At 38.5% G+C, this 18,798-nt stretch overlaps 1 protein-coding gene across 5 annotated transcripts in view; it reads right to left on the reverse strand.

The window, feature by feature from the left end:
* ROBO2 (roundabout guidance receptor 2) overlaps positions 1–18,798 on the reverse strand; it is an 860,236-nt gene that overhangs the window by 110,708 nt on the left and 730,730 nt on the right. For 4 of the 5 annotated variants that reach the window (XM_054270511.1, XM_054270509.1, XM_054270510.1 and 1 more), the window contains exon 6: positions 10,635–10,762. In XM_054270511.1, coding sequence (XP_054126486.1) covers positions 10,635–10,762 — 128 coding nt within the window. Of the gene's footprint in view, positions 1–7,416; positions 7,429–10,634; positions 10,763–18,798 lie in introns of all 5 variants that reach the window. The other variant, XM_054270508.1, reaches the window with a different exon arrangement.

Raw genomic sequence — 18,798 nt, forward strand, 5'->3', positions numbered from 1 at the left:
GAAAAAGGAAATTATCTTCTACATTTCTGTGTCATTGGTTAAATTTGCTGGTGGATATCGAAATTTTAGATGATTTTGTGATACAAATACAAAATAACACTGTAAGATCCTATTTATACACCTTCTAATGATATTTAGCATGAGTTGCCAAGAAGGGCAGATACAAAAGTCTAGAAATTTTGAAAAATCTTTTGCAAGGCTACTGTTGCTGATGGAGTAAATAGAGGAAAACAATATAGGTGCAGCCTCAAACTCCAGAAACCTCGGCTGACTCAGCAGTTCTTCCCTCAAATGTTCAGATCTTCTTAATGGGTACTGAAAGCGAGGTGTGGTTGTTAGGACACAAAGTTATTAGTGCATTATTAGCTGTGACTATTGATAAATCAAGGGTGTAGCCTCTGACACAGGAGCCATTACAGAAGACAGAGAGGATGACAGCTTAGGCCTATTACTAAATCAGATCTTTCTTATCAAGGATAAACTAATGGAAGCTAAGGATAATAATTCTCTTTAAAGAGAAAAGATATCTCAATCTTATTGTGCTCCAATGATTAGGTGTACTCACACACAGGGAAGGCAGTAACTTTTTAGCACTCAAGTTAAACTGAGTTACCTGGAAAATGAGTCTCCTTTCTTATTCTGCCATTCCCTAGGCTGTATAAGAGGAGTAGCCTTTGAAACAGATGCATAAATCTCATTTGGTAGATGATTTTGTTTTGGTTTGTTGGTTTGTTTAACTATGTCTTCTTGCTTGTCCATTTATAGTGTTCTCTGTCTTCCATGATTTCTTCTTCAGGAAGAAATCACAAAAATGAAGAATGGGTAGGTTGTGGGATAACAAGAGATTTATGAAGCCCTTCACTGCACCCATTATATTATTTTAAAATCACATGTGTGGAGGGGTTTGGAGTCTTCTGGAAAGCAGCTTCCCATAACCTAGGGAAGCCTGGATAATCCATGGCTTGGACACCACCTTTGACACTGCCTCCAGATTAGTTCCCATGTGTCCTGCAACAACAGGTCAAACACACAAAGGCAGAAGCAAAAGTGGGGAGAACTTCTGACAGGTTGAAGGAGAGGAAACACTGGGGAAGAAGAATCAGAGCAAGAGGGAGAGAGCAGGGGGAATTATTAGCAGGACCAGTCCTTCTCTAAGTGTCCTTCACACTGCTGTTGTCTCATGGAAACTGAGAAACTCCTTTTGTTCTGGTTTGTTGCTGTTTTCAGATGAACCATGTGTAAACACAGCATTGTGAAAAGAGCACACTTTGATCATTTCAGAATGCTAAACCTCCTTTCATGCTAATTGTTCTAATTTTCAATTTTAATTCAGGTTCTGAATTTCACATATAACAACATTTTTATCCTTCAGTTGCTCTGAAACACTGAAGCAGATAATCTCTTAAAGCATGGAAGCATAAGCATTTTTTCCTTCTTTGCAAGAGGTGAGAGAAGTCTAGAGAATCAATAAATAAAAACTGCTTACTGTCCTAAATAGTTTGATACACAGAATCTCTCTTTTATCCTTGCATGACCCAAAAGAATGAAGTGGGATAAATCTGCATGGTGGGGAAAAAGATTTTTTCCTCATTCTTCCCTAGGACTAATGTCAATTAAAAAATACACTGAGAATAACTATTAAAAAATTTCAAGTCTGCCTCCTACATCGTCAAAAAGAAAGGTATCTACTTTCCACTCCCCAACCTGTTTTGCAGTGCTCTGACTTCAGGAACAGCACTTTTCCTGGGTTCTTCCTCCTCTTTGTTTTACAGTGAATTTACATATTCTGTTTAAATATCAGTCCTAATTTTATCCCAGCATTAGACTGTACCCTATTCTTATCCAGTCATACAGCTCTATTTTATTTTATACCTTCTCCAATCACCTCTTTTAAGCAGCCCTGGAATTTTACAGATGCTACTGAAAAATCCCACCTAGAAAGTTTTTCATTTAGTTTTGGTGCACATAAAGGAAGGGAGCAATGGTTCTGCTCAATAACTTCCATTACTCAGGACTTGCTCTAATTTAGACAATGCTTGGTAATTTTTTGCTTTTTCCCAAGTGCCTGAGATTCAGGACATACCTTTTGCTCAGATCACATAGAAAAGAGGTGCTCTTCTAGAATCTTAACACTTTAGCCTGCTTGATTTTTTAAACTGTACCCTCAGGGGATGGCTGGTGCTGCTCTGAGTTTACCAAACAAAACAGATTATGCCAACAAAAAGACACTCAATATGCCTTGATTCCTCTTTTCAGGGGAGATAGGAGGATGGTTTGTTGGCAATATGTTTAAAAAGGAAAAGCACAGCCCTTGCTGATACAGTAGGATTTCATCAAAATAATGAGTGTAATCTGGTTAGCTCCTTCAAAGAGACATAAACTCACATGCTGCAGAGAGGAGCTAAGGAGTTGATGAGAAGGGTAAAGAGCCCAGACAGGCTCACAGGCTATACCTATAGTGAGGAAGGTGACAAACTCCTGGTTTGTTCACCCTTGAGAATAAAGAAGGCTGAGAGGAGATACTCTGTTCAATTTGGGACACTGTTAAACGAAAGGAGAAAAAGGAGAGGGGAAGAAAAATGACTATTTATTCTGACTGACAATGTTAACACTGAAGGAATAGGGCACACAGTAGTTTTGCTGTTGAGTAACACTGAGATCACATCCAAGCTGTAAATTGGCGGGCAGCAATAGAGCAAAGAAAGTAAAGGGAGAAGTGAATAGATTAATGTATTGATTTCCACGTTCCTCTTGAAGGAAAGGTAACCAATTACTCCTTTTACTGAAGGGAAGGGAAAAGCTTGGGGAGAGCAACACATCAACAGACCTTTTTTATACACTAATCTTCAAAGGCTTATGGATATACTCAGAACTGAGAAGCCAAAAAAACAGGAAAACAATTTCCACTGATTTGAGAAACTTTGAAAATTCAAAAATAAAAGTTATGCATTAAACTTCCTAAAACTTCCCCAAGCTGGAGCTCAGCAATTAAAAAAATTAAAATAATGGGACTCCTGATCACTTCCTGTACTTCAGTGATTGAACTTAAGGCAATATAGAGATGCTAAGAAATTGAAGATTTTTAGAGTGGCATTTATAGGCTACAAAAAATTGTAACATGTCAGCTCCATATTTTATTCTCTTACTGGCATAAAAAGCAATCTGAATTTCATTCTATAGCAACCTTTTAAATCTAAAAAATTTCTGACTTTTTAAAAAATAATGATGTCTTGCTCTTTTATTTAACAAGTCCAAAAAGCCCAGTGTCCACTGTTGTCCTTACCCTCTCCCAAAAATTTCTGTAAGTGGTACCAGACAGGCAAGATAGCACATTTTGATATAAATTTGAGATTTCTGCCACTGAAAGATGGCATTATAGCACCAAGCTTGATCTCATCTCTCTGTCACACACCAGTCCACATTACTGATATTTTATAAATCCTCAGTGTCTCAAGTGAAGGTGATATGTTCATGAATGTAATAAAAAAATAAAACATTCACTGTATATAGATTTATCTGCAAGAGTCAGAATGAAGAAGAATAAAGAGAATTCTTTCTCACTTACCAATCTGAACTATCTGAGCAATGTCACAAAACCTAATACAACTTTCTGTAAAATACAGCCCTTTGTATTGTTTTTCATGCTGCACCACTCTTAACAGACCATTAAGTCATGCCACGCTGATTTATGTAATGAAAATTTCCCAGTGCAGACTGAAATGCATCATACAATCATTTTGCACTTAAATGCCAACAGACTGCATTTAACTAATAGGAAATTTGGAAAATTCATGGCAGGTGTTTTAGTTGTCTCTTCACCATCATGCCAGAGTTTAGGTTTTGTACTTAGTCTCCCTTTAGTCCCTTAGCTAAGTTCAAATACTTCACTTCTATCCTGGTGGGAAAAAAATCCAGGCATTTGCTGCAAGTCTTTTCTTTTTGGAAATATGAGCCACAGCACATGACAAAAAACTAAGTAAACTTGACTTACTGCAAAGCAACTGGCCTACAAAGAACTGTATTTTCACTTGGACTTACTTGAAATTATTTTGCAAACTGAGTGGTACTTGGTCATCTGACTGACTTTTTGTATTATTAATAAAAAAATAACTATTATTAATAAAAAAGTAACTAGGATATCAGACAGATCTTCACAGATATTCCATTTGAAGGTCCTCCATCTCAAAGCAGTACAGCAACTGCCTTTGAAAAGAGGGTACTGAAACTTTTGGGCTCTTTCCAACAATTGTGCTTCTTTCAGCAGCTATGCTCCTGCCCAACTGCCATAAGAAATACAGCAGAATGCAAAAATGAGAGAATTATAACTTGCTTATCTGGAAAATCTACCTAATGAGTGAAATAACTACAGAAATGGTCTAAATACGGATAAATAACTTGTTTCCCAAACCCATCTGTTGAAAATCCTGTCAGAAATCTTTTCAAAAGGTTATAAATAATCTATTTTAGAAACAGGCAACACATTTATTCCTAGCAGCAAATTCAAACATGGTGAGTAATCTGGCACAGAGCTTCTAAATTCACCAGCTGCCACCCACCTCAGGCAGCACCATACCCCATTTTATCTGTGTAGTATGAACCATTTGTTAATAAGTGCTTGAACCAAGATGGTCATTGGTAATCCCACTCCTAAATTTTCCATTCAAGCTGAAATTAGAATGAAAATATCATACCTAACAGAGTACAAATATTTGAAACAGGCAAAAACTGATGAGAAAATAAAGATTATTCTGTCTGCAACAATTAAGACAAATCTAAATAATTAAAAATATATTTTTCCACTCTTCATTGGAAAAAAAAAAAAGTTTGGTCTGATTTAAAACCTAATAAAGACAAAACATTGAATCAGAGGCAGTGATGGAAGATGGAAGTACCTAGATAACTCTCTGGAGTAATGAAAAAAAATTAAACTTTTAAGTGCTCCCCTGCTAACATATACATAAATATACAAATAGACTTCGGTTAAAATGTCATCCTCCTAGACAGCTGTGAGCTAATTACACAAAGCCATGTTTTCTTTAGCTTTCTTTAGGTAAGGAGAGGTATTTTTGCTCTGCATTACAGTTAAATTCCTGAACAAAAAGCTGCTACAGGATTTGACTCCCTGTGCTTGTTAAATGACAATGTTAACAGAAGACTACTTGGGATTCTTGGTGGAGAGGAAAATTACTTTAGTTTGTCTTACCAGACGTTAAATTTGTTAAAAAAACCAGGATGGGTAGCAACTGTCTTTGCCTAGTCTTGAATGAAACAGAGCTGTGAACTGCAGAAATTAGTTTTATTTGAGGTACTTAAGCAAAAAAACCCAATAGAGGTACACACTATCACTGTCTTTCTACAAGTACAGGATCAGATAAAAGTGACTGACTCTGATCTGCTTATACACAGCAATCCCCACATACACTTGTATGGGAGTTCTGTGTGAAACATCTTCAGGATTAGACTTTTTTACTCAACATTCCTTTCACAAGTCACAAAGATAATCACTAAATTAAATAATTTGAAAAGGACCATATGCCCACATAGTAATTATGTCAAGATCAACCATTCTAATTTCAGTTTCCTAAATAAATTCTGTAGAAGAATAAATTTCTTGTATTTCTGCTTTCAACAAAATAAAATAGCCTAGGCAGGGAATATGTGGAATTGACCCCTGCATGATCACACAATCATATACTGGGACATAAAGTAACTTGAGACCAAGACCTGTTATATAAGCTTTGGAGATGGAATCAGGAATGACTCAATGGTCTGAAAAAATTTGAAAAAGAATCAGTGCTCTGAAATGAGACACTATCAGCACTGCTGAAACCTATCATTTTCTTGTGAATCTCCAGTCATTTATTTTATGTAGTTTTCACAGAGCTTGAAATAGTCTTCATTTTATGATTTTTTTTTCCTTGCCTGTCTTTCAAGAGTCAGTAAAGTAAAAAAAAGTATCTACAAGCAACTTGTAATCTTTTGGCATTTCTTAGTAAATGAAGAAGCACATTAAATTCACACCACATTTTCTAAGCACAGGTGAATTTTCTCCTGAGTTTGCTGCAGTTTTACACTTCTGCAGCTCCTGGGAGTGAATTCCTTGAGAACGAGCCTAATGCCAAAACAACACAGTAGTGATTTGGGTTTAAAGCTTGCTATCAAAATCCCAAATGGAGAAGACTAAATTTCTATTCTGCACAGGGAATTCTCCAGGTGTGGATAAGCCATGCTGTGACTGTGGAGGTGTTTGGCTTGGTTCCATGGATGTCAGTTCAAGCAAGTTAATAAGATGGGATCACCCTAGCACTGGAAGCAGAGGCCTAACCTGCATTTTATCTTTAAATTACTCCAATCTTTCTTCCTCCAAACTTAGAACAGTCAAGAGCTGAGATGAATTCAAACTCATAAACTTCAGTCAAACACATATCTAACAAAAGTTTTGACTAGGTAAATATAGACTGAACCCCTCATCAGGCTCCATAAACACCAGTACTCACCTTTTACACTAATCCAAAAAAAGCAGAGTTACCATATTATTATTCTAAAAGATACATTTAAATACAAACTACAAATATCAGAGGAGCAATGCAGCTCATTAAACTAAATCCTTGTAGGCAGAGAGTAAATATTCATGAAAGAAAATTGAATCGTACGTTTGGGATACTTCTGAACACCAGAAGTGAATTTCAGCTACTGACAGCTGCAAATTTTCCATTATCCTCAGTAAGATTTTTATGCATTTACAGAATTTCAAAGGCACAGGAAATAATAAAATTTTCATTGGAGGGATTTCAAACCTAGAGGTTGTCTTCCTCAGGACTTGTTATTCAAAACAGCCTGCATCCTATACAGTGCACTCCAAAATGCACCCAAGGGCAGAAATCAGTGATGAACTCCCTCAGCAAGCACAGAAATCTACTCCATCCCCTCCTCAACTTCAGGACTTCTTCATTTCAGAGCTCTTTGAACGATACGATACAAGAAAGACGGGACATGCAAAGCCTGTGCTTTTTCTGCTGTGCAGGAAAAGCAGGATGAGCTGATTGTTTAGGGCCTGGGAGAAGCTCACCAAAGTCAGGACAACCCTTTCTGCTGATTTCAGTGGCTTTCACACCAGGCCCAAAACCAGACCAATAGAAACATCTAAATGGGTGATTGCGGCTCGGTATCGGCACTCCCACCCCGTTTCCCCGACCAGGACTCGCTGGTGATTTGGTAAATGTGCTTGTACATGACACAGCAGGAAATACAACGTTTGGGAAAAGCACTTTGGCACACAAAACCGCTTGCCTGGTGTTAGACAGGTACAGCTGTTAAGCTCTGGCTGCTTATTCCAGCCAGTGAAATGCTGCTGCAAATGAAAGATGAAGCACTGCATGAAGCCATGCCAAAATGGATAGAAGGATGGTTACTTACCAACGGGGCGAGCTGTTGACATTACAATGGTGTAGTGAGAACATAAAAAGGAAATTAAAAAAAGAAAAGAATATCTGTCAGAATGCATGACGTGTAATGTTACTTTCCACTATGGATACCACCATGATTGCTAACCCCTCAAATGGCAGCCTAAGCCAAATGTTCACTGCTGTTATTGCTTAGTCACGTGCCACTATCATCCCATTTACTTGAGCACAGCATCTGAACAAGCTGACTGGAACCATTCTCTGAGAAACATTTTTATTATCTTCGCATGCCATCATCAAGTATCATTGCTAATGCCTGATAAAAGAAAAATTGCATTGCATTAGCACAAACTTTGAGATCCCAATGCACACATCAATTTAAGTCTCACACTGCCTAATGTCATGCAAGGCATTTGCTTTCTGAATCAAATACCAAATGAATTTTAAGCATGACCAGTCAGTACAGCAGTAAGGGCTACAGAAAGCCCAGGACAGTTTTTCTTATTCAATAATGGGCATGAAAGCTTACAGCACAGTGCTTTTTCATCACTGACAGTGCTGATGAAAATATAACAAATGGGCTGAAATGGCCACAGGGACTTCAACCCAGAACCTCCCAAATCACTGCTTAGGTAACTTCTACTTCCTAAAAAATTGCTGTTAAATGATTGACAGGTTAATACTGTTTCAGGCTGATACAGAGATTGAAAGTTGCCGCTGCAACAAGTGATTTCTTGGTTATAGAACAGCCCTTCATTATACTTGTGCTGGGGAAGAGAGCTGTCAGTCCCTCTGCTAATAAAATACAGACATCTCTTTCAGAAGAGCTGAAAATTTGGACATAAAATTGACTCCAGGTTGAATCTGTGCAGGCAAAGCTTCCCTTATTTTATCAGCAGCAATAATTACATATTTCTGAGCAATGGCACAAATTTTTTTTTAAATTTAAAAGATTACCAGCCCTAGGTGCTTATGGGCAGGCTAGGGCCAAATGTAAGACATGCAAATTCAGAGGTAACAGAGCTTGCCAGGGCCTTCTTAGTTCTCATGCTTTCCATGGCTCTGTCCCCATTTCATTTAACTAAGTCTAGTCTGCTGCCATTCTCACCCATCATCTGATGGAACATTTTTTGGCTTCCAGAATTATGGACATATTCCTTCTTCTGAAGAATATAAAATACACATCTTTCCAAGACAGAACATGGAGTCTGGGCCACAGATGTCAGGTTCTGCTGTTGTTTGTGACAGTGTAATGCAACTTTCCTGACTGCATCCCCCTTCTCTGGTTTCAGAAGATGGAGCTGAGAATGAGGGAGCAAAGGATTTCATGGTTGTTGTCAGGTGTGCAGGTGGAACTGCATGACACCTGCAAGGTCCAAGACAAGCTCAAGGTAAATGTTGAAATGCTAAGTGGTTTTGCTCCTTTACCTGACATGGTAAAACCAGGGTCAGACAACACTGTTAATTAAGAATTCACAATTAAGGCTATCCTTAATTAAGAAGCCCATTGTTCATCACCCTTTTAAAGTTAATGGGAGATTTCCCAGTCCTTTGTTTTCACAAAATTCAGAGTAACAGCTTTCTCCAATGAATTTCTTGTTTTTCTCATTTTCTGCCATGCTCTGAACATATAAAATGGTTCTTATATCATGGTCTTCTTTGTATTGAATAAACATTATGTATTGTACTGTAAATGACAAACCCAGAGGGAAAAATACACAAGATAATGAAAACATGTCTTTACTGGGGGAAAATTGATTAAATTACACATTTCCTTGAGTTTTTTTCCCTTTTATTTCATTGGGTTCAAGCTTCAGTGATCTCAAAGGATTTTTTTTCTGGGTTCTAGCTATTGTTTACATTAAAAGTCAGGGTAGCAAATCCAAAAGGCTTGCTCCAGTAATGTGCAGAGTGGACACAGTTCTAGGAGTGTTTTAAAGCCAGGAATTGGTTACCAGAATAACTGGACACTGCAATACTGCTTGTGACAAAGGAACAGAGTGAGGCTGTTTCTGGGACTTGGCTGTGGTGACTAATTTTCCCATATTACAAAAGGGAAGAGCAATCTCTTACACATCTATTTCTTCAACTCAAAATGGGAAGAGCCATATTGTCACTTCCAGTCTGAAGTGAACACTGAGGTAATATTTCAACAGATTATCACAATGCTCTCTTTTCTTTGTTACATACTACCCTACAAAGCCACTGAGTGGCTTTTTTTTTTTCCTTTGAATTCAGCAAATTAAACTGAACTGTGTCCATGCATTAAATGGATGGAAATGGAAGCTGGCCTCTTGGGTCAGTTGACCCCAGTTCTAATAAAGCAATCCATTGAGACTTTGAACATTTGATTTAATGTGTATGAAAAGAGGAAGACAGATAAAGCCAAAAATGTTTTTATTAACCTTTCACAGCTCTACTGAAAATCATCAGCATGCACCACTAAACTGTGAAATAGTGTCTGCCTGATACCCATTGTGCCAAATTGCTGCTTATCTTTTTGAATGAAGTAATAACCATTATATTCTATTTACTCAAATAGAAATATTAGCTTACAAACTTTTTCTCTCCCCATAATCTTTAGCATGTCTATATGTACTGTCACGAAAGGTATTTTGGGCACTCATTATTCCACCAGCCTTAAAACCTCCTTACCAAATCAAAGAGCAGCACATAAACACTGAGTGGATACTAGAGACCACACATATTTTAGGAGAGAATAATTAGTCTTTACCTTGTAATACTTACACAATTTAATTAGGGTTTTCTCTTTCCTTTGGCTATGGTTTATTTTTTGGATAAAGGGTAGTGGAAGAGAGCTTAATTATAGCAGAGCTAATCCCATAATAATATTATCTGTATTATGTTTGTCATTAATAAATATAGTTAGTCTACTTGTTATAGTTCTTGGAGAAAGAAACGTGACTAATAGCCTGAGCTGATGGCTCACATATTCATGTCTATGCCCATGGTTATGTAGCGCTTGCTTATGCATATATGCATCTGCTCTTCAATAAAAACACCTTGGGACAGGACTTGAACGGCAGGGGGATCCTATCTCGCTGAAATCAATTAAAATTTCACACAGATATCAACAGGACCGAGATTTCACCTGCGCTGCAAACCAGTGCGGCAGCAAAGGGTGTGTGGAGCCCAAACAAGGGCAGGGGAGGATGTGGCCCATCTCATCAGAAAGCAATTCCCCCTGCAGGACACTGAGGGAGCACTCACCTCGCACGGTGAGCGTGGCAGAGGCCTCCACCTTGCCCACGCGGTTCTCGGCGATGCAGGTGTAGGTTCCCTCGTCGCTGCTCGCGGCTTTCTTGATGCGCAGCGTGTAGTCGTCCTTGATGTCGTACCTGTGTCACAGCAAGAGAGTGAAAACTCTTTTTGTGGGCAGCAGAAATGGACAAAAGCTATCACCTGGAAAATGCCAGCCTGAATCTATCTTGGAGCCAGCTTGGGAAGATAAATTATTATCCAGTGTTAGATAATTCCACGAAGCATTAATCTCCGTGACATTTTTATTGCGCTCTGCATTAGTTAGAAACTTTACATAAAATTAGTATTGCTATGTTCAGTATTAGGGCTTTATTAATAACAGCATTCACTTTGTCCTTGATCTACAGCAATAAGATAAAATTAAGGTATCAGACATCAGTTATCAATACATGACAGCTCAGGTTAATCATGCCTTTAACTGTGTGAGCTACACGTTTTACCTTTTGCTGATTTGGAAATTTCCTTTTATATACAGTTTTTCCCTACAGCAGCAATTCCCTAGGGAAAGGTGAGCATGTTGGAAGGATCTCACACTACCCAATTGCAAACAAAAAAAAAATATATTCAAGCTCTGGAAGGTGACATTTATTGAAGCGGCACATTAAAGCAGATTTATCAATTTCACAGAAATATCACAAAACAATTCAATAAGGGTGGACAATGACATTTTCTCTTTCTTAAAAAAAACTTAGAAAAAATTCAATTGTGCTTTGTCCATTTCTTTGTTTCTACTGTTGAAAAAATACTAAAACTTTTATACATGAGGATGTATAAAACTTACTTAATGCAACATACTCCAGTATGTAGTGAACATTTATTCTCAAGGCATTTTAGACTGATTATACCCAGAAAAAATATTTTCAGCTAAATTGTTATTATCTGCAGAAGTCATGCTTAACAAACTTTTTTAGGCTCTGATCCAATGCTCATTAAAGTCAGCAGGAGACTTCACATTGTATAAAATATCTTTGGTTGCCAAATCAGGAAAATGCTGGTTATCAGCATAGATACCTTACCCTTTAAATATTATTATTATTTTCAACAACATCTCTTCTTGATAGGATACATTAATCACCTTCAATCTAGACTTGACTTCAGATTCACATGTATCAGTGAAACAGGAACACGAAACTAAAGACAGACCTAGGCTTCAGGAGGTGCCAGTACTAATTCTTACTGTATACAAAGTCATGACATAATTTTAGAAGGACCCATTTACTTTCTTTTTGTTATGCAGGAAAGGCCTTATAGACTTGTACAGGAAAGACATTGAAATCAGATGGAAGAGCACCCTTAAATGTTTGGACAAATAAGGACGCAATGCAACAAGTCAGATGAATGTTGTCAGGCTCTGTGAGCGTTTTTAGATCCTTTGGGAATGTGAAACATAACTTTTTTTGTGTACATAACATACACTGCTATTGGTTCCTTTAGTACAGGTTTGTAGAGAGAGCACCATGTGCTAACAGACTTCAAAGCATCTCAGCTCACAGATCCCATATGATGAAACATTTAAATTCCTATTAGGTCTAACTAAAGCTCACAACATCAATTAGAGCATTCCTAGCAATTCCAAGAACTAAGAGCAGTCAAGAAATCTTTTCACACTCACCAAAATCTTTTCACACTCACCAAAACTTCTTTCTCTATTCAGTAGGTCCATTCTATCAATTAGCAAGAAATAATTTAATAAAGATGAATGTGAGGCTAACCATTCTGAGTTAACATAAACACATATAATAGCTATTTCTATGGGAGTTACATTTAATTGTATGTAAATGCAGTACCGCAGATTTAACTGATTAATAACAGATATGCCAAGGGGAAAAATAAGTAAATAGATGTCATGGCAAACTTTAGAAACTTACAGGAAGAATTTTGTTTTGCCAGCATAGTGCCATTGGTAGTGGTGAGGGGGCAGGTATGATGTTAGAGAACTTAATATGCACCTTCTGGAGAGCTCCACATCTATCACAGCTACATTGAACAGCCACATGCAGCTAAAGAACATTTCCTCTAGACTGCTCACAAATTATGTCATTTTGCATGCTGTGCTGCATTAGTCAATGGCAAATAAAAATCACTGTTTTCATAAGACAGAAAGGGCAAATTGTCCCCCTTAAAAACCTCAAGAATATGACAACATTATCCTACAACGATGGAGCAGTTATTTGTCTTTGGTGATTGCAGAGTTGCAGACAAGAGCAAATGCTTATTTTCTTGACATGGGGCCAGCTCTGGGAGGCTGAAAATATAAATTTGTATTCAGCTCCTGTATGATGAGGAAACTAAGATCAGTTGTAATATAAATATGAATTGGATATCAGAATCAGGGCTATAAAGCTGGGCAACAATTGATGGGGTTGATGGGGTTTTTTTTCCATACAACAGATAACATCCCTGTGTTTCACTTAATGCTGCTGAGAGCACAACAGGCAGGCAGCAGGGCTGTATGTGAGAGAGATGCTGCCTGAACTGGGACGCAGGCAGGCTGGGACAGGGAGCTGCAGCGTGCTGTGGGCTGCAGCTGACTCACTCTGCTTCCTGTCAGGGATGTGCTGGTGCCGGCATGCCAGCCAGCTGCCTCCGAGGCTCCGGCAGCCTTTATCCCTGCACCTGCCAATCCTGCACACTGTGCCAAGGCTGCTGGGTGGAGGAGCCAGCTGCATGGCATGCCAGGACGCTGGGTGGTGGCAACAGCCACCAGCTCCCACTTGGGTCACCAAGGGGAGGGTGGCATACACATGTCACCGTCACGGTCCAGTTCACAATTGCTGCAAGGACAGGTTCATCTCTCCCATGCTTTTGGACCACCCTGACAGAACGTGCCATCCAGCAATTAGATCCATGTGTGGATGGACCCGTGGGGTGTTAGAACCATCTGCTGTCCTGCAGTACTGATATGCTGCCCGTCAGTCATCTGCTCCACCAGCACTGTCCCCAGAAGTCACCACAGCTCAGTGAGGAGCTTTGGCACATGAAGCAGACAGGAAGGAGAAAGGAGGGAAACTGGCTTTTAGCCTGACCCACAGCAGCACAAACAAAATAACAAAGTATGGAGACTGAAAGTCTTTTGAATTTCTCAAGCATCCACCTGCAGACTTGAGCAGTGCCTTGTCTCCTCTCTGTCCTAGAGCCTCAAATCCCCATAGCCAGATGTTTTTACCTCATTTTCTGTGGAAGTCCACTCTCCTCTGGATTTGTGCTTCTGAACACTTGGAATGAGGATCAGGGTCCTCTCTGCTAATACCAATACAGAGAGTGTTAACCAGGCTCCTGGACTGACAATGGAATGGCAGAAAACCAGGGTGCAGTGGTTAAACCGCTCCTTAACATGGCCAGTTCACAAAGAAGGCCATGTCTTTAAAATATGTGCAGTGTCAAGAAACAACTTGTGACACATTGCCCAAATACTGCTGACTCCTAGCCAATTAATGCAGCATTGAGCTAAAACCAGAGGGTGTCAGACATCAGTTTCACGTGTTTATGGACATCTAATTGATTTTAAGTACTTCTCTTTGTTAAACATTCAGAGGTGCTTAACCTTTCTGTTCAGCTTAGGCTTCAGCCATCAGGCTGAGCTGGGAGAGGTCTTTTAAACAGCCAGGCAGTCTGTGCCAGATGCAAACCAGCCACTTTTGGGCACCACCTTACATAATTTCTGTTCCACAAGTAATAGAGCAGGTCTGTCTTTAATTAAGCGAAAAGGAAGCGGCTGGCAGGGGACTGGCAAGGAAAAAAGAAAGAGAAACAAGAGGCACATGAGAAAACACTGCTGGTGAGGAAATTCTAATAGAAATTGGGTGATTTTGAGTGAAATCTGGCAGTCCTGGCACATATGAATGCGTTCATTGTTGCTAGTTCTGATTAATGACAGTTGTACAATAGTGTGCTGACAGTCACTGCCATACAGACACAATTTTTTTTTTGATATGAAACACTGCTGAAAATGCAACCCAATCAGATTTGGCCCCTGAACAACATGTGCTATCATCACTGTACTGTGAATTGAGATTGATTGGTAACCAGCTGTGACAAAGTGGGAAAAAGAGCCTTGTCTTTTTCAAGAAAAGAAAAGAAGAAAAATAAAAAACTGAATTGTGACAAAACCATTACCATCTGCTCAGCCAAATAGCAAATAAAACAAAACACATTAACTATTTTTAAGTATTGCAAATTAATGTACTGAGGTTGAATTCATGTGTTAACTTAAGCATCTAAGAATAAACTTGAATTGAACTGGTTTTGTCACAGTTGGAATTTTTTTCCCCACATTTGGAAGTGTATCTGTTCACACTCAGCCATCAATCTTCCTCATGATTATCAAATAAAAAAATAAAGAGAGAAAAAATTACAGAAGTTAGAGATATTTAACAATAATATTTGGGGTTTTTTTCATTTGATATAAAATTTTCACAGTGTTTTGCTGAACCCCTAGTTTCCATATTTTCAAAAATGTGCATGCAGCTACGTATAAAAAAAAAATGCACCTCTATTGTTTTTAACATGCACAGATAGCAAAACCACATCTGCAGCTGGAGTAATTTCATTCCTAAATATCCAAGTAGCCTAACTGGGAATACAAGGATGTACTTGCTTTAGTGGTGTACTTTAAACTTCACAGAATGCTCTGCTGAACTCAAGAAACCAAACTCAAGAAGTCTTATTTCTTGCTAAAGGGATATTGCAAAAGGAAAAAGTCACATCTAAACTATTAAAGGCTGTTAAAAAATTTGCATTAAATTATACCAGGCATATATTTTAATCTAAAACATGCTTGTAAATAAAAAATATTAAATAATAAATTAGAATCTTTGAATGTACACAATGTAGCTTACCTTTTCTTTTTTTTTTTTTTTAAGAGATGGCACACAAATGACTTTACTGCATTTTCTTTTGCCTGTTTGCCAGACTATTTTGCAGAACACGCACAAAGCTTCAAGATTGCTCACAACATCCATGATTAGGGAGCCCAAATAAAGAGATGCTACTGGCCAAAACCAGGGTAAACAGGAGGTAGTTAAGGAGGCTTAAGCTTCTGTCTCCACTTCTGTTTTGTGGTGCTGGCACTTCAGCTCCCAGCACAGTGCCACAGCTTTTCACTGGCTCCTGCATCCCTGTGCCAGATGGAGGGAGCCAGAGGGAAGCTGCAGCGAGATGGGAAGTGTGAGCTGTTACCTGCTTCAGGCTTGTGTGATCCAGCAGCAGAAGGGAGAGCCTCCATGCCCACTGGCAATGCATATCTGACACAAGCTGAGTTATTTTCACTTCCATCCCACGCACTGATAAGTGGAAGAAGAAAGAAGCCCAAACATACATGGGTAACAGCTTTCTGGGGAAAGATATGGGAGTGTCAGGTTTTTTCCTCTAACAAAACATAAATCAGTGACAGCTATGGATATATTTGTGTGCACTGGTCACAAATTACTCCGTGGTGCCCCTGAAATCAAAAGCTGCTGTTTGCTGGGTGGCTCTAAGACAGTGCTTACAGCCATGATAAATTGAGCTACCAGGGAGCTATCTCCAAGGTGCTGACAGCATGGCTACTCCTCACATCTACATGTCCAGATACCCTTTTATTTTTTAGCTCTGCCATTCATGCCAGAGAAAGGTAGAAGACAATGCTATATTACTTTGAATTTCTTTGTGTGATGCATGTCTGCAAGCTGTAATATAAAAGGGTTTCTATATTCCATATTTCCTTATTCTATACAACAAACCAGGAAAAGAGTTGTGTGACACAAGCTGCTATTCACTATTGTGATTTTTCTTCAATTATGCTGACTCAGGTTCTCCTTCAGTCCAAAATCTCTTATGGGTTGTGATCAGCAGATTATTTCTATCTGATAGAGTAGACATTCTCAATTGCAATAATATAAAACAGAAACCCACACTGCACTGTGTTATAAAGCAAGGCATTCAACAAAGTGGTCTAAGTCTCATAAAATATGTGTACAGCTGTTACAGTTACTGGGCAAACACTGGGAAACCATACCTGTTTCCAAGGAAATAGTGTTTTCCAAATTATCTGGAAGCAATTGCACTCCACAGCACTGCTCTTACATGCAAACAGACAGGTGTGACTGAACACAAAAATGCATAGTCGCTTACAAAATCAGGAGCCATGTGCTCAGAAGAGAACCAAGGAAGCAAATTGAGACTGGTTTTTGGTTCTCTTTGAAATAATTTGGAAACAAGCAGCAGTTAAGAACAAAACACATGTCTGGGAATCAATGACTCAGTAAATCCTATCTAAACTTATGCAGAGATCCTTTACATCTCCCTTTGCACATGGAATTGTACTCATAGGGAATTACCACATGATAATTACCCCAAATGGGCTTCTGATTTGATTTTGGTTCCAGACAGAGCTCCACATTTCAGAAACTGGAGCTTTGGTGGAAGTATGATCTAAGAGACTTTGTAGTCACTTGGCATGGAGACCTATCCCCCATCACCAGGAGTAGTCCTTTCCCTCCCAGATGAGACACATTTGTCAGGCACTCAGGGAGATTTATATTATTAATGCCTATGTCATACATCCATCTCTTAGAAAAGCACCCTTGAAGCTCAGAGTTATTTGGTTTTGAAATAATTTGGTTTTTTGGTCCATTTGAATAATATTTGTTTCTTTGGTCCATTTCAGCTTTTGAAAAATTGAAATGTTACTGCATGGACTGGAACAAAGTAAGAAGATCTGAGCCCAGACTGGCATCATGCACCCACTAAACTTGGCTTGATGCATTTTTTTAACATGAGCATGCAGCTCATGAGTAGTTTGAGATAAACTAAATTTGTGTTTGCCTATTTATTATTATTTGCCTAAAGCACATGAAAGATTACTATAAACTTGTCAGAGGAATGAAATATTTCCTAATCTGTATTTTGAATCAGTAACTAACCTTGAAGTGGCAATTAAAGATGAAGTCATGTTAATGTTGTAATGAAAGTGCCTTCAGTACTGCAGTTGAGCCAGAAGTCATATTCTTAAAAAGTACATTTTGCTAGTTAAGCAATTACCAACACAGAACTTACTGATAGGAACTTGAAATAATTTTTAGGCTTAAAACTTTACCATTAAAGTATTTTCACTGACAATGTAAGTTAATTTGTTTTTAACTCAGATGACAAGGTTTGTATCCCATGAAGAGATGGAATGTGTTAAAGGAGAAGAAATCCCTGCAGGCCAGACATTCCAGTAGCATCAGTGGTTAGAGCTCTTGAATCTTACTCCCACTTGAATATATCTAAGAGCTTCATTCTTCCTGTTTTCCTGAGGCCTTCATGGGAAAAAAATGCACAGTAAATGATCTTTACTTTTTAATTCTATGATTTTGATGGTAATTAAACTGATAGAAAGAAGGCCACTTTAATACTCTAAAATTTATAAATATAGTATACAAACCATATGGTTACTAAGCTTTTATGGAGTATACTTTAAGCATTAGTAGGAGTATTTTGAATGAAATTCTACATTAAATTTCACTGTGTCCTCTTCCTGCAAGACTATTTTTTACTGCAGCCTTCTGCTGCGAGTGGAAAATTCAGATAAACCCATGTTTGAGGCTAGTACAACTGGCATTAAATTTTGTTTCTGAACTCTTCTAGAGACTTCATTAGTGCTCTGAAATTTAACTATTTTAGGCTGCAGAATAAGAAGGAATAAAAAGAAATAACAACATTCTCATGTGACAATACTGATTCTAGTGCAGTGTCAGTGATCACTTCATAGATCACCAAGAGTTCACACAGCATAAAGAGAAAACATGCAGGCAGGAGTGCTAGTTGACACAATTCCTTTATGGCTGCTGTCCATGGAGTTGTAAAGCTATTTTTCCAACCTTGACCCTTATGTAAGCAACTGGAGAGTATTTCCATGAATCTGCAAACAGACTGGCTGAAACAATAGCTCTTCTTCAGCTCTGTGGTGAGAACTGACACTTAACATGAAGCCAATTTAAATGTCAACGTTATTAACTGTTTCTCTGCTGATCAGTCTAGCAGAGCCACACATCTACTGCTTTTGCTTCCAGCATTTAATACTTCAGACAAATGGAATGGCAGGCAACTCCTGGGTTAGACTACAAACCCCTGGGGTAACTGTGGGATGATG

Source organism: Melozone crissalis, unplaced genomic scaffold, assembly GCF_028551555.1.
Source record: "Melozone crissalis strain CALT ecotype California unplaced genomic scaffold, PUWL_Pcris_2 ptg000009l_1, whole genome shotgun sequence".
NCBI classification, from domain to species: Eukaryota; Metazoa; Chordata; class Aves; order Passeriformes; family Passerellidae; genus Melozone; species Melozone crissalis.